General features: G+C 41.5%; 1 protein-coding gene and 1 long non-coding RNA gene across 2 annotated transcripts in view; one reads left to right on the top strand and one right to left on the bottom strand.

Moving 5' to 3' along the window:
• The window catches only part of fbn1 (fibrillin 1), a 44,339-nt gene extending 22,580 nt beyond the window's left edge, over positions 1-21,759 (bottom strand). The window contains exons 1-16 of the mRNA XM_056766157.1: positions 21,572-21,759; positions 21,193-21,411; positions 19,422-19,504; positions 18,831-18,929; positions 12,431-12,526; positions 10,914-11,009; positions 8,255-8,452; positions 7,083-7,208; positions 5,173-5,298; positions 4,557-4,709; positions 4,017-4,292; positions 2,407-2,553; positions 2,208-2,327; positions 2,008-2,133; positions 1,063-1,185; positions 104-226 (exon numbers count right to left, since the gene is read on the bottom strand). Coding sequence (XP_056622135.1) covers positions 104-226; positions 1,063-1,185; positions 2,008-2,133; positions 2,208-2,327; positions 2,407-2,553; positions 4,017-4,292; positions 4,557-4,709; positions 5,173-5,298; positions 7,083-7,208; positions 8,255-8,452; positions 10,914-11,009; positions 12,431-12,526; positions 18,831-18,929; positions 19,422-19,504; positions 21,193-21,380 — 2,080 coding nt within the window. The 5' untranslated portion in view covers positions 21,381-21,411; positions 21,572-21,759. The remainder of the gene's footprint in view (positions 1-103; positions 227-1,062; positions 1,186-2,007; positions 2,134-2,207; positions 2,328-2,406; positions 2,554-4,016; positions 4,293-4,556; positions 4,710-5,172; positions 5,299-7,082; positions 7,209-8,254; positions 8,453-10,913; positions 11,010-12,430; positions 12,527-18,830; positions 18,930-19,421; positions 19,505-21,192; positions 21,412-21,571) is intronic.
• Positions 21,760-22,992: 1,233 nt separating this feature from the next.
• The window catches only part of LOC130435778 (uncharacterized), a 2,641-nt gene continuing 192 nt past the window's right edge, over positions 22,993-25,441 (top strand). Inside the window, exons 1-2 of the long non-coding RNA XR_008908848.1 lie at positions 22,993-23,157; positions 23,395-25,441. The exon at positions 23,395-25,441 is cut by the window's right edge and continues 192 nt beyond it. This is a non-coding gene — a long non-coding RNA (uncharacterized LOC130435778). The remainder of the gene's footprint in view (positions 23,158-23,394) is intronic.

The raw sequence follows: 25,441 nt of genomic DNA, 5'->3' as shown, positions 1-25,441 counted from the left end.
AGTCAACAACAACTCCAGACAATACACAAGAGCAAACCCACAAAGATGAGAAAACCACAATAGAGACACACGTAGGTGTGTGTGTGTGTGCAGTGTCGCTTACCGACGCAGACACGTCCGTCCAGACCCACAGCAAGTCCCGCCATACACTCACACCTGAACGAGCCCTCTGTGTTCACACAGTGACCGTTCATACACATGCCTGGAACCTCACACTCATCCACATCTGACACACATATGTGAAGAAAGAACACAAAACACTTTTCAGCCCTATTTAACCACCATAAACATTTGCGTTTATATTTAGTCATTTAGTCATTTAGCAGACGCTTTAATCCAAAACGACTTACAAATGAGGTTAACAATGGAAGCGATTGGAACAACATAAGGACAACAAAAAGCCATTGAGAGAGAGAGTTCTGCCAACGGAAGTCCAAAACGCTGGAGCGTCACTTGATTCGTGGAGCCATCAGATAGTTCCAGGAAGTTGTTCTCTCTTTATTTCTTTCATTTTTTTATTAATTAAATGGCTTTCTTCTTTAAATTGTTTAGAAGTTTGCTCTGTTTGGTCCCAGCTCCATGTGTATCTAGTAACTTCTGGAAACTATTGAGAGATTGAGAGCCTCCATGAACCGCCACTGCTGTGAAAAAACTGTTCCATTGGAGTCCACAGAGATGATGCGACTCTCTCTCTCAATGTCTCTGAAGTGCAGTAAAACTGGTCTCATATAGGCTGCCACAGTTTTCAGAGCTACGTTTTTTTTTGTTGCTAAACCCTGCATTATCTTTACAGACCACAGCAGTGTGAAAATCCAAACAAACCAGTGAATGATGACATCATCTACTGACTAAACTCTTCCTTTATGATGACATCCAGATTAATCTGTGCCAGAGCTCAAGCAGAGTGTGTGTGTGTGTGTAGTTTCCTGTGTTCTAGATTCATTCCTCTTGAGACAATACAAATCATTAATGAGCAAATACATCATACACATGATCTCAGAGCCATAACAAAACTGTGTGTGTGTGTGTGCGTCCGTGCGTGTGTGTGTGAGTGTGCGTCACCTTTGCAGAATCGTCCAGCACCATCTAACAAATATCCTGGTTTGCAGATGCATTTGAAGCTGCCGTCTTCATTGATACACATCCCGTTCAAACAGATGTTTCTAATCAGACACTCGTCTGTGTCTGAAACACACAAACACGTCTCAGTGAGGCCTGATCCAGCTAACAACATGTTCTCTTTCCTAAACCAGACCCTTACAGAACCAGTGTTGGGTGTAACTAGTTACTAAGTAATTAGTTACTGTAATTACATTACTTTTCCCTTGAAAATGTAAAGTAAGGGATTACTCTTAGTTTTTCTGTACAGTTACTTTTGATGAAATTTTACTTAATACTTTCCGTAATATATGTGTGTGCAATAGTTCAATTGACATCAAAATTCAAAGTGTAACTTTAAAATATGTGCTTTAATATATAATTCTCACATTTGTAATACTTTGGTCAGTTAATAATACTACTTTTATTATATATTTATTTGAATAAATTAAGAGCTGTTTCATATCTATGCTTGAATCACTTAACTAATTAAGGTTGATGTAGGACATTGAAAGTAATTAGTAATAAGTAATTAAATACTTTTTGGAGATAGCAATTTGAACAGTGATCTAATTACACTATTGAATATGTAATTAGTAACTAGTAGTTAATTACTTTTTGTTAGTAACTTGCCCAACACTGTACAGAACACATGATTCTGTGTGTTTATGAAGGCGTTCTCTTCATTGGGACTGCTGGCTGATCTCAGGTTTTGATATTAATCTCAAACAAATCAAATCAACAGATTTAAACCATCATCTCTATCCAACCAGATACCTTGTGCCAGTGAGGCTCCACCCTGTGAGGCAGAAGGGCTGTGTAACAGTAACTCAGTGTTTGTTAGTCTGTCGGTGGAAGTGTTTCTCATCTCTGATCACATGTATCACAGGTCGTGTGCTGGTCTCTCACCCTGACAGTTCCTGCCATCTGACGAGATCTCAAAGCCAGCGTTACACACGCAGTGAAAGCTGCCATCTGTGTTCACACAGCGCCCGTTGTTACAGATACGACCGTTGGCCACACACTCGTCCAGATCTACACAACACACAGAAAACATGAGTGTGTGTGTATGTGAAGGTATGATGTGTGTGTGTTGTGTGTGTTGTGACCTTTGCACTCGGTTCTAGTGACTGTGCTCTGGAATCCAGCGAGACATTGGCAGTAATACGAGCCGTCTGTGTTGACACACGCTCCGTTCACACAGGGATTCCGCTCACACTCGATAACATCTAAACACACACTGATGTGTTAATAAAGAACACACACACATTCAGTAGATGTGTTGTGTAAGACATGCGAGACGCTTACCGATGCATTCTCCACGGACGTCCAGTCTGTAGCCCATGTTACACTCACAGCGATAACTGCCGGGTGTGGGCACGCATCGCCCGTTGATGCACAGATTACGTAAGACTTCACACATGTTCCTGATAGTGAAATTCTGAGGCAGGATCACTGAGGACCAGCACATGCAACAACATTAACATCACAAAATCCCATCCTTACATTTGTGGTCGGTTTGAAGAGTTTGCGGAAAAATCAAAAACAAGGAATGATTGACCGGTGGAGTAGATATGTGTATGTACAGCCCACAGAAGTGTATAACAGCCGTTTCATACTGCACGCGTGAGCAGTGCGTAGGGAGAGGGTTAGCAACATAATGTCATACATGTTATTAAAAGACATATTTATAATTAATGTTTGTGTAATATTTAACTGCCCCTCTCAAAATGATTTGCAGCATCCGGGTTACAGAGTGTTATTAGATTGAGTGGCTGTTAATTGAAAATAACAACCCTTGGATTTTTGCGATTGGCCAATCAGAATCAAGCATTCAAATGAGCCGTGTGATAAAGTATAACAATGCAATTTCACATCAAGTTATTTAAATACATCGCTGAGCAAAACATCTTACAGAATTTCATCAAAGCACTTTTAAGTAGATTGCATAACTATGATTTGTTATATCTGTCTGTTTCATGCTCTTTTAGATCTACAATTTATAAATAAAAAGCCATCGTGCTTTGAAGGATATGAAGTCAATGAAGGCTTAACTCTCTATAGTTTTATCTGTATTTTCAGAAGGTGATGATGACAGTGGGTTCAGACAGTACACTGACAGCGTAATGCCATCATTTTCCACTCCTTTGTGTGCTATATAAGCATAACATTAAGATATACTTGTATTATAAATCCTTTAAATGTGCTGTTGTGGTTATACCCAAAAAACTCCTGGCAAAAGTGTTGAAAGTTGAAAGTTATGGCGACTGTTAAAACACATTAGCCACCACTCACAAGCTTTAAAGATAATAGTGTTTATTTTCCTGTCGATCCATGTGGATTATCCGTAAAAAATGCACTGTCACATTAATTGAGCCATAGCAGCGCAGAAAAACTAGACTCTGGGCCGGAATGATCGCTGCACTGCTGCTCCACGCCACTTCTGCTCCACCAGCACGCGCTGCTTATGTGTGCGGTATGAATGCTCTCATCTGTTAACATGTGCGCCGAAAACAAGATGCGTGCTGTGTGAAACGGCTTTGACTGTTGCACAAAGTGAAACTCATGTTTGCAATGCTTTGACGTACTGACATGACAATAGCTCTGTATCAGTGAGGAATAATTGGATCAGATTTATGTGCATGATGATCAAATGTTGTTTTATTAACAAGGTTCGTGAGGAGCAAGTGCAGATAACTAACTCGTCTGGCTTTCGATTAGCAATCACAGCAATCATTCCATCAGCACTATAAATAGTCAAGCCGCCTTGTCTCCATTCTCGGTCAAGGGGCGGGTGCTCCAAGTATGGTTAGGGTTAGAGTCATCGCCCCCGGACAGCACGGCAAATACTCATAAAAATATCCGTCCCACTTAATTATCTGCGAGGCGAACTTATGAATTGAAGAAGTATAACGTACCAGGCCTGACGGTGATTGTGGGCAGGTCCACAGATGTGGGCCATACTGGAGGATATGGGCCAGGATATGGACCAGGACCTGGATATGGTCCGGGACCCGGGTACGGACCAGGACCAGGGTATGGACCAGGTCCAGGGTATGGACCAGGGCCTGGGTATGGACCAGGACCTGGATATGGACCAGGACCTGGATATGGACCAGGACCTGGGTATGGACCAGGTCCTGGGCCCGGTCCTGGAACCGGTTGAGTAATTACACAGAGTGTCTGATATTCCTCTGAGGAGAGAGAGAGAAACACTCGTCATTCATATAAAACATCAGCACTGATTCTTTACACCATACAGGAGTCAAATCAAACATCAAACAAGTCTTGAGAAACCTTTCTGCTCATTTAATGGGCGTTGTTGAGGGCTGTATTGCAGAAGATTGCAGAATGAGTTGTGTTTGCATTTGTTTTGTTTTTAGGACATTCCTAATGTTACAGTATGTCCGTGTGGTATACTGAGCCCTATAAAGCAACTGTGTTTGTTTTGTTGACACCTGTTCCTCTGATTGGACACATCTCTGGTACTGTGGATCCGGACCAGCATCCTCTGTTCTCACAACAACACTGACTCTTGGACATGCGCTGGGGAAGCAGGTTACCACAGCGGCCATTGACAATACTGGCATAGCACATCCCCGTCCGGCCATCTACAACACACACATACACATACACACACATGATGACGAGGGCTTTACAGCTAAGCACACACACAATGATGATGACACTACAGCTGTGGGAAACGTGAGGTAGAGCAATGAGAAAGATGTTTGGCTCAGGATCAGGCAGGAATGAATAAAGTCATAGTGCACATTCTTTCCATAAAAACACAATCCTGCACAACTGACTGCATCCAAGACACACCAGCTGAAGACCAATGACCCACTTTACAGTCAGAGAGACACAGCCCCATCAGTTCTATGTGCGGTTAAATGTGTAAAGCTCAGGACAGGAGAGAGATCTGAATCATCACAAGAACACATCTGTCCCAGTGAGAGAAAATCAAGCATCATTATTTGTGAAACTCAGACACACATCTCTCACACAGAAAAAGTTCCCACATCCCCCTCTACAGCAGAGAGTTAATGTGAGACATGACAGACAGACACTCACCGATGCAGCGCGAGCCGTCGGGCGTCGTGTCGAATCCCACAGGACACCTGCAGAAGTAGCTGCCGATGGTGTTGGAACATTGACCTCCGTTACACAGCCCCGGAACATTAGAGCACTCATCCATGTCTGAGAGAAACACATCGTTCAAGTTCAAGTGGCTTTTATTGACATTTCAACAATACACAGTGAAACCAAACAATGTTCCCCCAGGACCAAGGTCCTACACATACTTAAGGCATAAACACACACACAAGATACAGCGCATATGTGCAAATCTTTGAAAGTACAACATTTTGTTGTACAAAAACATGACACACATTCATCAACCTGCACACCCTCTGACGCCTGTTCAACCGGTGCACCAGTTCAGAATGTTCTTAAGCTAAACTAAGCAGGTGACGTCCAAATCTTACAGATCCAATAATGAGAATTGTGTCAAAATTCTGGTAACAGCACAGATATGAACATTTGGTGGATAAAAATATTCATGTGAGATATCTCTTCAAATTTGTAAAGCATTTGTTTTATTTTTAGTTCATGATTTTTCATAGTGTAATTTTAAGGATTGTCACAACCATAACGCTACATATTGCTCATAAATGAACACATGAAAATGAATATTAAGTAACTATTTGATGTTCTATAAAGAGCCATCACTTCTCCATTCATTGGGTGTTATTGCTTCAGGATTGTGCATTTTATTTCACAGAAAGTTTATCGTCTTCAAACAAACGCTTCCTTTTTTTCACATCCATAACACATGTATATTTCCATTATTTTTAAATAGAAAATGTGTTCATTTATTAATGTTTAGACTCTATCAACAAGAGTTCAGTAAAAAATAAACAGATTGTTTAATATATTCATAACACATTCATTATCAGAGCATTTTTATGTCATGTCCATAATGCTGGATTTGCCAAAATGTTAAGAAGTGTCTGTGCTAGTCCTTCAAAATGTTGAATTTTGCTCAAAAACTAATAAAGAGACACAAAATCTACACAACACAGCAGTTTAGACGGCTGTCCTTGAAGGTTTTGAATAAGTGAGTAAAGTGAAAGTCTCACAGATACCACAGAGACAGATTTACTGTCAGTCGAGTGACCACAGCATCCCTGCAGCTGAAATATGATTTCAGAAATAACTGACGGCAGGCTGGAGTTTGGCTCTCAGTCGGGTGCTTTCCAAAGAACTGGGCCGTCCGGGGCGGACACAGAGCCCACACAGATCAACATTCACGTACGGCCTCAGGTTCTGATGGCCAGGTCCACTTTAATACCGTCTGACTGGACTGAACGAAACTAAAAATAAAACTCTTCTGTCCTGCTGTAAACACACACAAATCACGGCCAGACTTTCTCTTACTCTATCTCTCTCTCTGTCCTGTAAACATCTCTGAAATGGCTCGTCTCTGTGCCAGTTCTGACTTAATGGAGCCCTGCAGCTAACACACAACGTAAGAAAAGTCAGATAGTCTGTAAACAAACTCATGCTAACGTTACATTGTACTGTAAGTGTATTTACTTTGAGGGAATGCATCATTCTGATGTCATGTCGACTTATATTGTTTCATTTCTGAATGAGAGTTTTCACTTGATGATGCAGCTACACACGTAGAGGCGGACGCAGGTCAAAAAGTATTTGAAAATTCAATGTTCAGATTGAGATGAACTTTACAGACGTGATATTACTGAGGACTTTCTCTAAAAAACATCTTAGCAGCACTTATTAATAACCCCTCATCACAGTCAAATATACCTGTGTTTCAGATGCAGAGGACCTGTTTCTGTGTGTGTGTGTGTGTGTGTGTGTGTGTGTGCGTGTGTGTGTGTGTGCGCGTGTGTGTGTGTGTGTGCGTGCGTTTGTGTGTGTGTAGGTGTGTGTGTGTGTGTGTGCGTGTGCGTGCATACCTTCACATTTCTGCGTGACTTCATTGAAGCGGTGTCCAGCCGGGCATCTGCACTCAAATGAGCCCACTGTATTAACACAGTTCCCCCCCTGACAGAGTCCAGGAATGGCCTGGCACTCATCCACATCTACACACACACGCATACACAAACAGAGGAAATGCTTTAACAACACAATAGATGCATTGAAATCAGGATGCATAATTCAAAACTGCAGTGCGAATAGACAACGTCAGTGTTTCTTTTGTTTTCTCTTTGTAAGACACATATTGTAAATAACACAAGTCTCGGACCGAATTTTGCGAAAAAACAGTTGAAGGTGTTTGAATAAAAAAGTTATGAGGTCAAATAAAAAGGAAATATTAATGTTTTTGTCACAAATCAGAAAATGACAGATTTACTTGTGTGCATATGAATGTCATGAAAGGACAAGAAGAACACACAAAATCCCCAAATATTCATAAATTAATTTAATGTTTCACTCAATTTTGTGTCAAAAGCATCTTAAAAAGATTATTGTATTGCCTTTAAATTGCATCAACTGCATAGTTTATACACACATCCACAGAAGAATGCAGTCACATGTGTAGACATATAATAGCAGACAGGATGAGACATGGGTGTACAGCAGCACTGATTGATAAAGAGGAGACAACAGAGAAAAAAGATTTTAAGTAAAAATACAGAAGAAATAGTGTGAGAATAAAGAGATGTAGACTTGACACAAACGTGAAAAACCCCTACACCCCCCCCAAAGTGTGCCTCAGACAGCCAGACGATAAAGGAATTTACGCAGCTGGAGGAATTACAGTAAGAGCCAAATGACACACACACACATTTGAACTGGGCTGAAGTGAATCAAAAACATTTCCACACTACAGCCATTCTCTAAAAATACCTCAATCATCACACATGAAACATGTCACATCCTCACAGCACACATGAAACATGTCACATCCACATCAGGATAAACCCAGATCACTGCACAGTTTAAATAAACACAGCTCACATCAGCACAGCGCACATCAAGTTTTTGCTGTGTGTGGTTTGTTGAGGTGTGTGACTATGTGTTCTAGCAGTTTATACTTCTTTGTATGACTGCTAGCATTCCAACATTAGAAAGAAACCCCCAGTTTTGACTGGACCAGAGCTGACCTTGATGTGTGTGCGCTTACCCTGGCAGGCTCCAGAGCGATGATTCGGGATGAAGCCCCTGCGGCACGGGTGTGGTTGAGCGGGACACTGTTCACACGGGTGACCCCAGGCCCGACCCACCGTAGCGCAACACAGCGTCTTGGTGCACACAATCCCTGTCAGCTGGCCTTGACACATCTGATTACTGACAGATGCAAAACAAGGCCCAGTTCTGTAATCTGAAAAACACACACAGAAAACGTTACAGACAGGAACACATGGAGAGCAACACTTTAGTGTTGTCTGGGAAAGATTTGACCATCATGTTGTAGCTGAGGGTCATCTGGAACAGCGTGTGTGTGTCAGACAGATTCTCAGTTCATCTAGAAGACTTCAAAGAAACCAGCTTACAAAAACACATTTAACACACTAACATAAAACACAAACACTACGTTTGTGAAGGAATTTCATATTTACAGGAAATTCAATCGTGACAAATTTCTCAAATCTGACTACACTCACATTTCAAATGAAACCTGTGAACTGTGTAACAATAAACAGATGTGTTCTCTTCTCTTGTTTACAGCGCTAGAGAAGTTCTTCTGTATGTAAGATGTGAGAAGAAAAGTGCTAAAGAAATACACTCAAACTGAACAACATTCAACAAAGATGAATTCAAAACTTTTTATACTTTTAAATACATTAGCAAGCACATGATCAGAAACACGACCTGTCCAGTAACCGCCAGATATTAAGCAGGATGATTTTAAACAAACGTCATCCATCATTGGAGTCAATCATAACAAAGCATTTAAAAGAAAGACTTAAAGGCATATTTAACATTATTTAACGTGTAATTATAATTATCAGAGAGAGAGAGAGAGAGAGAGAAAGAGAAAGTCTGTTCATCGGCCTCATGACATGTCTTTACATTGGTCATCAACTCAAAACCGCTTCAAATGTATAGTGATGTCATGTGTGTGACACTCCCAGCACTGCTCTCGACATCTGTGAGTGATGGAACACGCACACACACACACACACACACACAGGCAGAACAACTTGTGCTTGATTCATTATGAAACTCTTGATCTCTGGCAGGTCATAAGCTGAATAAATCTTTGGGAATGTTGCTGTAGTCACACACTATGCGTCTGACTCCTGCACAAATCCTATTAAACAAACATTTACAAAAATGTGACTTTAGAAAAAAACATCAGTGCTCAGGTTGTGTTCAACTGTTCTAGAAGGTTTGATTCAGCTGACGGTGAGATCGTGTTTAGGACGGCTCATCACAGGTCAATGCCGTTTGGTCACATTTGTTTTCAAATGTGCATCAAGCGGATGGATGAACACAGACATCTGGACAGAGTTCACACCTGTATTTAGTGCTGAGCATTAGTGATCAGACCAGCAGAGGCAGGTTTTGACATCAGGTGTGAACAGAGACGGAGCATGTGTCATTTATTAGAAAGACAGCACACGCACACCTATTAAGAACAGTTTGTTAGTTTCAAATGAATTCAATATATAGAACGCAGGTACAGTGATAAAAGATGAAAGTATTGTGTCAGACATTAATGGATGATGTGTCTAGTTCATGTGAGAACACCTGACTTCATTTGTGAGAAAACCTTAGTTGCTGCATTTCACTTTGATATTTTCACAGATTTAAGTCTGACACAAATGAACAAATTCTATTTTGTGGCATGAACACACACACACACACACACACATGTAAAGAACATACATGTAGAGACATTGGCTCTTTCTCTCTCTCTCCTCTTCACCTATAGCTGGTGTGCTGTGAGCGCACTGGGGCTGTTGTACTGTGGCTGCCGTAGCATCATCCAAGTGGATGCTGCACACTGGTGGTGGGTGAGGAGAGAACCCCCTCATATGATTGTAAAGGTTATAAATAAATAAAAACAATAAAAAGCGCTGGATAAATGCCTCATTCAACTCATGGAGATGGTGGTCTAGTGGGTTAAACCACTGAACTGGTAAATCAAAAGGTTGCTGGTTTGATCCCAGCAGTCACCACCAGTGTGTCCTTGAGCAAGACACTTTACTCCATGTTGCTCCAGGAGGATTGTCCCTGAAATAAGTGCACTGTAAGTCGCTTTGGATAAAAGCGTCTGCCAAATGACTAAATGTTAATGTAAATGTAAATGTAAATGTCATTCATTCAAACACTCTGATCTTGTCTGTATCTGAAACTGCAAGAACACATACACACAGACAAACACATGCATAAACACACGCACACTAGTCTGGCAGATTAAAATATCTTTCAAATGAATGACACAGTATTTAGCTGTAACTCCATTTAAGTGTTTTGAGAAACTGCTTTATTCCTCCAGGAACAGCATAAGTTCTGAGTGTGTGTCATAGACATGTTTTACTTGTTGTTCGGCACAAATATGTTTTTGAACAAGTGTAGCTACAAACAAACAGAACGATCTGTCTTGTTTCACAAACACATCTGCAGCTCATAACAATCACACACACAAACACACACATGCAGTTGTTCTGGGTAAATGGTGACTTCTGTCTGTTATTTCTGAACATGTGTATGTTCACCATTACTATAGATACAGTCAGGTACAACACAACAAATCACATTACAAAGGGTGTGTGCATGTGTGTGTGTGTGTGTGTGTGTGTGTGTGTGTGCGTGTGTGTGTGAGCGTGTTTTACCTCGTTCACACTGAGCCCCAGTGAAGCCATAATTACACAGACAGCGATTTGGAGCAACACACCGGCCTGCGTTGAGACAGCCAGACTCACACACCGCTAAAGACAAACAGAGACAATCTCACTTAAATCAGTGTGTCAGTACTAGTGGTGGGCATAGATTAATTTTTTTAATCTAGATTAATCTAGATTAATTCCAAGATTAATCTAGATTAATCTAGATTAAAATGGCTCATTTGAATTCTGCCGAAGGCATTCAGAATATGTGTGCTACCCAAATAATGACTAAAAGTAAGTCTTTGAGAACGGGTTTCTCAAGCCAGGTGGCGCATTAGACCAGGGGCTCATCTCCTGTTTCCAAAATGCATCACAAACTGCTTGAGAAAACTGTTCTACTCTGATAATTGGTGATGAAAATTAAATTATGTTCAATAAGATGAACTTGTGTTTACTTCCGCATTAGCTAAGGGATGCTGTGCGTTTAGGTGGTACTTGAGACTGGAAGAGCTCCTACAGTACATTTACATTTAGTCATTTAGCAGACGCTTTTATCCAAAGCGACTTACAAAGAGTGAGGGAGCAACAAGCGATATGTCATACAGGAGCCATAATACATTAGATCTCAATACAAAGTTACTGGTTTCAACTAAAGCTAGACCACTACCTGTTGAGTGAAAGTTTTTTTTTAAACCAATTCCGCATTGCACAATGTGCAAACAACCTTAGTCTTGTCGATGTTTCTATTGGGAAGCTTCTTAAAAATGAATATTCCCTGAAGCAAACCCGGCGGCTTGATAGCATGTTAGCACGTCACGTTTGATGCGGTAATTTCACAGTAACGTTATGTTGTGTTCAGACCAAGCGAATGGCGCCTCAAGCGCGAGTGATTTATATGTTAATGAAAAGAGCCAATAGACCTACTTGCTGCGCGAATCGCGCGAATGAAGTCCTGGTTATGAGATGATGAGGCTGCGCTAAGGACGCGAATGAAGCCCTGGTCATGAGATGATGAGGCTGCGCTAAGGACGCGAATGAAGCCCTGGTCATGAGATGATGAGGCTGCGCTAAGGACGCGAATGAAGCCCTGGTCATGAGATGATGAGGCTGCGCTAAGGACGCGAATGAAGCCCTGGTCATGAGATGATGAGGCTGCGCTAAGGACGCGAATGAAGCCCTGGTTATGAGATGATGAGGCGGCGCTAAGGACGTGAATGAAGCCCTGGTTATGAGATGATGAGGCTGCTTCTGCTTCCGCGAATGACGCGAATCACGCGAGTTGAAAAATCTCGTTCTCGCCCCGTACAGTGCAGTTAAGCTGGTATACATCCGCGCTAAAATATCAAGGTGAAAGTCATCATAGCTTGCGTAGTATAGACCCAGCTCCCAACCCAACTTTGAGAATAGATTAACGGCGACATTTTTTTTAACGCGCGATAATAGTCTCACTGCGTTAACGGCGTTAACCCACCACTAGTCAGTACATATGATGAGTGTGTGTATTTTATGATGGGATGTCTTACGCTGGCCGCAGTGAACTCCACTGAATCCTTTCTGACACAAACACGACTCCTCCAAACACGTGCCTCCATTCACACAGCGGATATTACAGTTCTGAACTGAAGAAAAACATTACACATTATTAGTGAGCCCAGCTGATCAGTGAGGACACACACCAGATCCCATCACACACACATCATCACACACATAAGATCCCATCACACACACATCATCACACTCATTAGATCCCATCACACACACATCATCACACTCATTAGATTCCATCACACACACATCAGATTCAATCACACACATCAGATACCATCACACACACATCATCACACACATCAGATACCATCACACACACATCATCACACACATCAGATACCATCAGACACATTAGATCCCATCAAACACACATCATCTCACTCATTAGATTCCATCACACACACATCATATTCAATCACACACATCAGATACCATCACACACACATCAGATTAGGGGTGTGCGATATGACAATATTAGATCGCAAACGATTAAAATGACTGCACGATCCACTTTTTCGGGAAAATCGTTAAATCGTCATATATAGTGCTTTTCTATAGAATTCGTCAACATAATTGCGATAGATTGCGCCATGTTTACAAGCTCGTATACGTTGCTTGTGAATTCAGTAAGATTAAGTGACGCGGCCATTGAAGATGGAGGGAAAAACGGAGGACTTGGTCCCTAAAAAAAGTTCTCCATCAGTAATAATGAAATGGTTTGGGTTTTCCCCAACTGACACGGCCCAAACAACAGTTATTTTTAAATGTGGCAATGATAAGATTCGAGCGTCGTAAGGCAACACAACGAACCTTTTTAACCACCTCAAAATAAAAGGGACTGAAAGAGTATGCCGACAGTCAAATTATAAAGGGATCCCACGCGAGTAAATCAGGTACAACCAAGCATACGGAAACTAAAAGCCCTAAACAACGACTTTACCGAAAGAACCATTTGAGAAAAAAAAACACGTATCCGTATGACAGAACGAGCAAGCGTTGGAAAGATGTCACTGACGCGGTCGCATTTTACCTGGCCAAAGACATGATTCCCATAAAGACTGTGGAAAATGAGGTCTTTAAAAAACTGCTCAAAGTCGTGGATCCACGTCACAAAATACCCAGCCAAAAATATTTATCCTCCACGCCCATTCCACAGCTTTACTCCGAGTGCCGCAACAAGATGAAAAACAAAATTCAAAATGTAAAGTTTTTTGCTAACATCTGATTTATGGTCTTGCACTTGCATTAAATATTAACTTGATTAAAATATTCTTCAAAATATAAATGGTAAAGAGTATATTTTTATATGGGGACTTAGCTTGGCTGTATTGAAGCCCCTTTAATTTGCAAAATAGTCTTAAAACCAACTTGAAGAAGAACCGTGATAAAATCGTAAATCGTGATCTATCTGGAAAAAATCGTGATTTGAATTTTTTTTCTAGATCGCCCACCCCTACATCAGATTCCATCACACACATCAGAAACCATCAGACACATTAGATCCCATCAAACACACATCATCACACTCATTAGATTCCATCACACACACATCAGATACCATCACACACACATCAGATACCATCAGACACACATCATCAAACACATTAGATCCCATCACACACACATCATCACACACATTAGGTCCCATCACACACACATCAGATTCAATCACACACATCAGATACCATCACACACACATCATCACACACATTAGGTCCCATCATACACACATCAGATTCAATCACACACATCAGATACCATCACACACACATCAGATTCCATCAGACACACATCATCAAACACATTAGATCCCATCACACACACATCATCACACACATTAGGTCCCATCACACACACATCAGATTCAATCACACACATCAGATACCATCACACACACATCAGATTCCATCAGACACACATCATCAAACACATTAGATCCCATCACACACACATCATCAAACACATTAGGTCCCATCACACACACATCATCACACACATTAGGTCCCATCACACACACATCATCACACTCATTAGATTCCATCACACACACATCAGATTCCATCACACACATCAGATACCATCAGACACATCAGATTCCATCACACACACATCAGATTCCATCAGACACACATCATCAAACACATTAGATCCCATCACACACACATCATCACACACATTAGGTCCCATCACACACACATCAGATTCAATCACACACATCAGATACCATCACACACACATCAGATTCCATCAGACACACATCATCAAACACATTAGATCCCATCACACACACATCATCAAACACATTAGGTCCCATCACACACACATCATCACACACATTAGGTCCCATCACACACACATCATCACACTCATTAGATTCCATCACACACACATCAGATTCCATCACACACATCAGATACCATCAGACACATTAGATCCCATCACACACATCATCACACACATCAGATTCCATCACACACACATCAGATTCCATTACACACATCAGATACCATCAGACACATTAGATCCCATCACACACATCATCACACTCATTAGGTCCCATCACACACACATCAGATTCAATCACACACATCAGATATACCATCAGACACATTAGATCCCATCACACACACATCATCACACTCATTAGGTCCCATCACACACACATCATCACACTCATTAGATCCCATCACACACACATCATATTCAATCACACACATCATCACACACATCAGATTCCATCACACACACATCAGATTCCATCACACACATCAGATACCATCAGACACATTAGATCCCATCAAACACACATCATCACACTCATTAGATTCCATCACACATCATATTCAATCACACACATCAGATACCATCACACACACATCAGATTCCATCAGACACACATCATCAAACACATTAGATCCCATCACACACACATCATCACACACATTAGGTCCCATCACACACACATCAGATTCAATCACACACATCAGATACCATCACACACACATCAGATTCCATCAGACACACATCATCAAACACATTAGATCCCATCACACACACATCATCAAACACATTAGGTCCCATCACACACACATCATCACACACATTAGGTCCCATCACACACACATCATCACACTCATTAGATTCCATCACACACACATCAGATTCCATCACACACATCAGATACCATCAGACACATTAGATCCCATCACACACATCATCACACACATCAGATTCCATCACACACACATCAGATTCCATTACACACATCAGATACCATCAGACACATTAGATCCCATCACACACATCATCACACTCATTAGGTCCCATCACACACACATCAGATTCAATCACACAGATCAGATACCATCACACACACATCATCACACTCATTAGATTCCATCACACACACATCAGATTCCATCACACACATCAGATACCATCAGACACATTAGATCCCATCACACACATCATCACACTCATTAGGTCCCATCACACACACATCAGATTCAATCACACAGATCAGATCCCATCACACACACATCATCACACTCATTAGATTCCATCACACACACATCAGATTCCATCACACACATCAGATACCATCAGACACATTAGATCCCATCACACACATCATCACACACATCAGATTCCATCACACACACATCAGATTCCATTACACACATCAGATACCATCAGACACATTAGATCCCATCACACACATCATCACACTCATTAGGTCCCATCACACACACATCAGATTCAATCACACAGATCAGATACCATCACACACACATCATCACACTCATTAGATTCCATCACACACACATCAGATTCAATCACACACATCAGAAACCATCAGACACATTAGATCCCATCACACACATCATCACACTCATTAGATTCCATCACACACACATCAGATTCCATCACACACATCAGATACCATCAGACACATTAGATCCCATCACACACATCATCACACACATCAGATTCCATTACACACATCATATACCATCAGACACATTAGATCCCATCAAACACATCATCACACTCATTATATTCCATCACACACACATCATCACACTCATTAGATTCCATCACACACACATCAGATTCCATTACACACATCATATACCATCAGACACATTAGATCCCATCACACACATCATCACACACATCATATACCATCAGACTCATTAGATTCCATCACACACACATCAGATTCCATCACACACATCAAATACCATCAGACACATTAGATCCCATCACACACACATCATCACACACATTAGATCCCATCACATACATCAGATTCCATTACACACATCATATACCATCAGACACATTAGATCCCATCACACACATCATCACACACATCATATACCATCAGACTCATTAGATTCCATCACACACACATCAGATTCCATCACACACATCAAATACCATCAGACACATTAGATCCCATCACACACACATCATCACACTCATTAGATTCCATCACACACACATCAGATTCCATTACACACATCATATACCATCAGACACATTAGATCCCATCACACACATCATCACACACATCATATACCATCAGACTCATTAGATTCCATCACACACACATCAGATTCCATCACACACATCAAATACCATCAGACACATTAGATCCCATCACACACACATCATCAGACACATTAGATCCCATCACACACATCATCACACACATCAGATTCCATCACACACACATCAGATTCCATTACACACATCAGATACCATCAGACACATTAGATCCCATCACACACATCATCACACTCATTAGGTCCCATCACACACACATCAGATTCAATCACACACATCAGAAACCATCAGACACATTAGATCCCATCACACACATCATCACACTCATTAGATTCCATCACACACACATCAGATTCCATCACACACATCAGATACCATCAGACACATTAGATCCCATCACACACATCATCACACACATCATATACCATCAGACTCATTAGATTCCATCACACACACATCAGATTCCATCACACACATCAAATACCATCAGACACGTTAGATCCCATCACACACCCATCACACACACATCAGATTCCATTACACACATCATATACCATCAGACACATTAGATCCCATCACACACATCATCACACACATCATATACCATCAGACTCATTAGATTCCATCACACACACATCAGATTCCATCACACACATCAAATACCATCAGACACGTTAGATCCCATCACACACACATCATCACACACATTAGATCCCATCACACACATCATCACACTCATTAGATTCCATCAGATTCCATCACACACATCAGATACCATCAGACACATTAGATCCCATCACACACATCATCACACACATCATATACCATCAGACTCATTAGATTCCATCACACACACATCAGATTCCATCACACACATCAAATACCATCAGACACATTAGATCCCATCACACACACATCATCACACATTAGATCCCATCACATACACATCATCACACACATTAGATCCCATCACATACATCAGATCCCATCACACACACATCATCACACACATTAGATCCCATCACATACACATCAACACACACATTAGATCCCATCACACACATCAGATCCCATCACACACACATCAAAACACACATTAGATTGCATCACACACACATCAACACACACATCAGATCCCATCACACACATCGACACACACATTAGATCCCATCACACACACATCATCACACACATTAGATCCCATCACATACACATCAGATCCCATCACACACACATAAACACACACATTAGATCCCATCACACACATCAGATCCCAACAGACACATCAGATCACACACATCAGATCTCATCACACACATGTACATATTGCGTGTGAACCTAGCAAAACACAGGTTCCAGAAGCAGTTGTGAGTCAGAAATACTGTAGATCCTAATCTAGACTTGACAAAAACTATGAGTGCTTTTCCACCATCACGCCGAATCGTTCTCATTGTAATCGTTCTACTCCGTGCCGATCCATGCCAGCCGGTACGTAAATGGTTCCATTTTCCACCGCACAGCTGATCAGAGAGATTTTATAATGTAAACATGAACGTGTCACGCTGTGCATTGGTAACACAAGAAACTGAGATAAAACGCTCTGTGCCCATTCATTAGCATTTCAAGCTGAGAACAGTCTCATGTGGAAACATAACTGTAACCGTTTCAGATTTTGCTTAGAACGGTTCGGAGCGATGGTGGAAAAGTTGTCATTTCAAGAAATAGAAAACAAAGCGTAATCATTTCTGACCCTAGTGGTGTAACTGACACAGCAGTATTAAGATTTAAACAGAGTTTTAGTACCTGATTTGGTTCCACAGGCTGGTGAAATCTGACCATTCGGGCATGAGCACATATTAGGTCTGGAGCAGAATCCATCACCACAGGAGCTACGGCAAATAGCTAGGAAAAACAGATTCTTTTATTAACCGATTATTACTTGTATGCCTGTATCTTGTTCACGTCCACATTCATTCCTAAGTATGTTGAGTAACAGACAGTGGACTTCCAGTCGTTTTAACAACATCGATAATCACGTAAACACAGTTAATGAAAGGTCAAATAATCTGGACCATTCTGACTCTCTCCAGTGAACTGTAAGCACCGCTGACCTTCACATGTAAACAACATCACCCCACCCACCACGCCGCAAAGACTGCAGACAGCCAAAATCACACAACACAATACGCACAACAGCTTTCCTGCGGGCTGCTGCAGTATTCTATTCATTTAGAGGACAAAAGAAAAAAACAAGCGTTAACTAAAAATGAAGAAAACAAGTCGCCACACGTGACGCCTTTTCTCATGAAACGCTAAGCATTCCTGCTAATCGCCTGTTTGCAATATCATCTTCTGGACCAGCACACTTCAAACAGGAAGTTGATGAGGACTTACGGACAATGCACTGGTTTCCTCCGGTCAGGGTCTTCCATCCGGGACAGCAGTATGCGTGGTGACGAGAGCCGCACACGTTCGGCCTGCACAAACAAAACATATGTCAGACTTCACAAAATCACAACAAACTCGGCCTGCTTTTAAAAAGGAATAAGAGTAACATACAGTAACTTCACATGACTGAACAACATACTGACTTCATCTAAATATTGACCATTTTAATGTGGATTTAATACAGAATACGTGATTATGACGTGTTTTATTGGGATCAGCAGTGCATGACACATTGCCCAAATATTCAGCGTCTCTCCAAACAAACACCAAACAACAAAATACATAAAAAACAGCAGCTCCTGCTGGTCACCAACACCAATTCCTAATGTCATGTGAAATTGTTGCAGTTGTGTTCTGACTAATGACTCTTCCAGTAAATTACTTTTCCAGTAGTTCTGGGTTACAGTTCATTGCTGGAAATGGACTTTAAAATTATTAAATGAAAAATGTTCTCACAAAGAGTTGATCTGAACTGCAGAAAACATGTACATTCACTGGATTCAGCAGTTGATTCATCTGCACGACTTTTCCAGCTCGCTCAGTTTTATAAATCCCAGATATTTCCTGACAGCTAAGGCCCTGAAACTACTTTTCTCCGGTCGAGAAAGACTAACTTTATTCAAACTACATCGCTTGGCATCTGCTTACTGTGCATTCCATATTAAACGCTTTAATGTGTAAGGTAAAGTCATACACATTTTAAGTGTAAGGTAAAGTTTACTATAGTAAAGTGATGCTTTACCTCATCTGCACTGTGACACGGCCATAGACATTTTAAGTGTAAGGTAATGTTTACTATAGTAAAGTGATGCTTTACCCCATCAGCACTGTGACACGGCCATAGACATTTTAAGTGTAAGGTAAAGTTTACTATAGTAAAGTGATGCTTTACCCCATCAGCACTGTGACACGTACATAGACATTTTAAGTGTAAGGTAAAGTTTACTATAGTAAAGTGATGCTTTACCCCATCAGCACTGTGACACGGCCATAGACATTTTAAGTGTAAGGTAAAGTTTACTATAGTAAAGTGATGCTTTACCCCATCAGCACTGTGACACGGCCATAGACATTTTAAGTGTAAGGTAAAGTTTACTATAGTAAAGTGATGCTTTACCCCATCAGCACTGTGACACGGCCATAGACATTTTAAGTGTAAGGTAAAGTTTACTATAGTAAAGTGATGCTTTACCCCATCAGCACTGTGACACGTCCATAGACATTTTAAGTGTAAGGTAAAGTTTACTATAGTAAAGTGATGCTTTACCCCATCAGCACTGTGACACGGCCATAGACATTTTAAGTGTAAGGTAAAGTTTACTATAGTAAAGTGATGCTTTACCCCATCAGCACTGTGACACGTCCATAGACATTTTAAGTGTAAGGTAAAGTTTACTATAGTAAAGTGATGCTTTACCCCATCAGCACTGTGACACGTCCATAGACATTTTAAGTGTAAGGTAAAGTTTACTATAGTAAAGTGATGCTTTACCCCATCAGCACTGTGACACGGCCATAGACATTTTAAGTGTAAGGTAAAGTTTACTATAGTAAAGTGATGCTTTACCTCATCAGCACTGTGACAGGGCCATAGACATTTTAAGTGTAAGGTAAAGTTTACTATAGTAAAGTGATGCTTTACCTCATCAGCACTGTGACACGGCCATAGACATTTTAAGTGTAAGGTAAAGTTTACTATAGTAAAGTGATGCTTTACCCCTTCAGAACGTCCTGTCCGCCGCCGAGCCGCTTGGATCTGCTCGCTTTCGTCTGCGCTGCTGTTCTGTCTGCGCTCGCCACAGGCATCTGCGCAGCTCCGTCTGCGCCCTCGTCCAGCGTCTGCGCAGACACACACAGCGACACGAGTGCCGAGAGTCCCGCCGCGAACGCGAGCAGCCTCCTCATCCTGCGCGCGCTCCCGTTGCACGACCAACAACTTACATAAATAGTACAACCATTACAACATAAACTTAATAAACATGAAAAATATGTGTACGTGTGTGTGTTCGCTTTGGTTTTCTGTGAAATCCGAGTAAGAATAACACACGAGAGTAACTTTAAACGCAGAGAATAAAACTGAGGTAAAGTTTCTGTACCTCCGGTAGATGATGATGAAGAGGATGAAGATGAGGTAATAATCCAACACGCGTTGAGAAACAAAGGCTTTAAAGTGTCTGGTAAGAGCTGTCAGGCTGTGGAGGGAATGAAGAAGTTGCAGATGTGGAGCACACAGCGTTGCAGGCTGAATAATGCACGGCTGCGTAACTCACTGCATCAGTGCCGCTGCTGCTCACTGCTCAGCCTCTCACTCAAATCTCGTCCAGTAGCAGCTGAGAACCCTCGCGATATCCTGCGCGAATTACGTTTAGTTGGTACGTTTACTTACACATTTATTTTACTTTTTTAATAACATTCTAGTTTTGTGAGTTCACTTATATTCCTAAATGTAAAATGTTTTTCGTTGACCGTTTAAATGTCCTTCATAGTTTATAGTCAAATTAAAATAAAGTGTTGCAGTCGTGTTTTTAGTTAACCAATTACCACGATACCATGGATAGCAACCCAAATATACGGTTACCACGGTTTAACTATAGTAATCATGTTTTTTTATTTGTGCACATGGTTCATTTAACTCAACAGTCGGACATTTCTGATGATTTTTTTGAGTATGTAGTTATGCACCTAACGTAGGTCTCATCGGGAGCGCGCCTCATACTTGTTCTGCACCATCATCTCTCGTCCTCGTTTCAACTGACGTTTGGTTCGCCGCGGGAGCGCGCTCGTTGGCAGCGCCTTCACTGTTGCAATAAGAGACGCGAACAATACACAATGAAAGAACAAAATCATTTTTGAAATCAAACGACACAATATTCAACACGGTTTATATCCAAGAGAACACGGGGTTACATAAGAAGATAGCATTAGCGTGTAGTGGCGGCCTGTGACATAATCTACTGTATGTCTAAAATGTTACAGAACAGTGTTTTAACAGTCGAGATGAAGGGTCTGAGTACATTCAAGAAATGCCTACTAGAGAATAACAAAGACAAAAAAACGTGCACGGATGAATAATGTGAGCTCACAAAGTAAATCGAGTACTTTTTATTCCACGTGATATTTTAGGCTGTGCTGAGAGTAACATGACACAAGAATGTTCTCTTCACCACTGGTTCTCAAACTGGGGGCCCAAGATGGATCCAGGGGGCCGCAGATTTTCTGGCATAAAAAACGATTATACATTTTATGCAATGAAACATCAGAAAAACAAGACCACCAACCAAAAGCATTATATAACTGAATATGTTTTTAGTTTAGTTAAAATTCTAAGTTTAAGATTACAAGTCTTTATTTGTGGGGCAAAGTGAAGCACTCCACACGAGGGGGACCTTACAACAAAAAGTTTGAGAAGCACTGCTCTAGAACACTGGGCTGTTGTTGTGGCACCATTAGATGTCAGTGTTATGATTATTAAATACAGAACCGTCCCGCAGCCATTCAATGATCCTCCCCCCCAGAGTCCATCCAAGAGTGTTTCAGTGAGACCCTGAAGGAGCCCACCCAACACCCACTGGACACATGTGCTCTCATGTGTCGATGTTAAAAGTCATCTGCAGTCAGACAACGCTTGAGCATCACAGATCGAGCAGCGTCTTCAGGAGACCTTCTGGATCCTTGAAACAAGGTTAGTGTGTGTTACTGATATTGTTCATCAGGGGCGAGTGGTTTGTCTCAGGGTCTGGTAGCGTGTCGGCTTCAAGGCTGATAAAAGAGGTTTGCAGTATTTCTCTGTGTGTTTACTTTCTCTTGGGCTGTGTGTGCTATGGCTAAAACAGATGGGCCAATATACTGACCTACTTTTCAAAGGAATTCATCTCTCTCTCTCTCTCTCTCTCTCTCTCTCTCATTGCACGTGACGCAGTCATGGCGTCCTGGCCTCATGCAGATGGCAGACGGATGGAGGAGCGGAGCAGAGCGGGGTGGGCCGTCTTACTCAAACTTTCTCACACTGTTTATTGTCATTGGCTCAGGAGCGCGCGTGTCTCTCTTTATTTCCGCTGGACTCCAGCAGTTTGACTCTCAGCCACTGGAGGATGAGACACCTGACCTGATCACAGAAGAGGATAATGACAGTTCACATCCCAGAACACTCAGATGAACATCATCTGTGCGTCAGAAGAAGAGTTCTGTGTTGATGAAGTGAACCTCTCACCCCATCACTGGAACTAATAACATCTCATTGATGAATCTATCATGAGCGTTGTTGTTTTTCTCATGCGTTACGCTGATGAAACCTAAAGAATGTCTTTGGCTACCACATCTCTGAGCAATTTTCTAGATGTTTTTGCAGGATTCTTTCGGGACGGCCTGGATGTTTTTTTAGCTTGTGCTCTTGGAGAACTCTTGGCAGAACAGTCGCTCTTGGGGAGTTTCACTACTGTTCCAAGAGTTCTTCATTTAGATGCTCGCTGTTGGTCTGTGCCGTGCCAGAATCTCTCTAACCTTTTCCAGACCGATAGCTAACTCCCTATCCACAGTCCTTCTCATTGTTGTGGGATTTTTCTTTGATCAAAGCCAATTACGCTCGTTGAATATTCAGCAGGGCAAAAAACAACAAACGAGGGTGAGATTGCGTGCGACTGGTTTAAATCAACAAGTTTATTTTAATATCTCTTGATCTACAAGCTGGCGTTGGATCTCAAATCCACGTCCAGAGAACACGAGCAGAATCAGTGGACGTAAAATGTCATGAATGAGATAAACAAGTGTCTGGAGTTGTGTCGCCATGGATAATCACAATCAGACATCTGCAAACAGAGACGACAATGTCTGAGAGGATCACAACACAAACTGTTTAGTGTTAGAGAAGACATTTATATTATTTCAGTGTGTGATCTGTGTGTGTGTGTGATGTGTGTGTGATCTGTGTGTGATGTATGTGTGTGTGTGTGTGTGTAGATCTTGATGAAGTGTTTGTGTGGCTCATACGTGCAGTCACATGTGCTCTCATATGGCTCACTATCGCTGGACTGATGTTGTGTTGATGTATTCATGAATCTAACATAGTAATGGGCGATATAAACGATACAAAATTGGCCTACGATAGAGATTTTAATTCTATTGCACTATCGCGATAATGTATGTTGATGACGCGAAATTTAGATCCACGAGCTGCAGTCGGCTGAATCATCATATTCGTCATCTTGAATAAACATGGCTGCGAAAACAGAGGAGCTCGTGAAAAAGACCGGCGCAACATCTATTATTTGGACTTGGTTTGTATTTAAGCCGTCCGACGAGCAGCAGAAAAATATACTCTGTAGAGTGTGTGGGGCAAAAGTTCCAGCTAAGAGCGGTAACACGACTAATCTGTTCTACAATGATAGATTCAGGCTTCATCTAAGAACAACGTCTAAGATACGTGCAGCTATTTATCTGAGTTTATTATAGGAGAGTGCGCGGGCGCCCTAGCGCGCGTACCCGCAAGCCGCTCCACTTTCCTCGTCTCGCGCATGCATTTCAGTATCAAGTTATTAATAGCTATAACGGACCCTCGCTGTGTTTGGGTATTTACGGGGGCGATATTGTGTCAGTAATTGAGCAACTGGATGTCGGTGAGTCAGTATGGCTCAGTGCCGCTCTCTCCAGTGATACTCCACGAAGACCGCAGCGAGCGCGCCGAGAAAAGTCGCATTGTAAAATTAAGAGATTTCAATGAAAAAAGTCCAAACGAACCCTGTCTACGCTTCTAGAAAAGGTCTTATCGGTGAAGTGAAATCCACGCGGTAACGTTTAAAATATCCATGTGGGGAATGGGTTTGTCGAGCTAGCTTTGGGGCAACCAGCCAGCTGTTCGCGCGGCGTTCCTATATAAACTTACTTTCATTTAGAACTTTATAATGTTTTCATTTGAAGTATATGTGCACTACACTTGGAAGAATTTTCTTTATTTAAAATAGCCATGTCTA

Source organism: Triplophysa dalaica, chromosome 14, assembly GCF_015846415.1.
Source record: "Triplophysa dalaica isolate WHDGS20190420 chromosome 14, ASM1584641v1, whole genome shotgun sequence".
Classification (NCBI taxonomy): domain Eukaryota; kingdom Metazoa; phylum Chordata; class Actinopteri; order Cypriniformes; family Nemacheilidae; genus Triplophysa; species Triplophysa dalaica.
The sequence above is the reverse complement of the archived record's forward strand: the minus strand, read 5'-3'. Positions and strand labels throughout refer to the sequence as shown.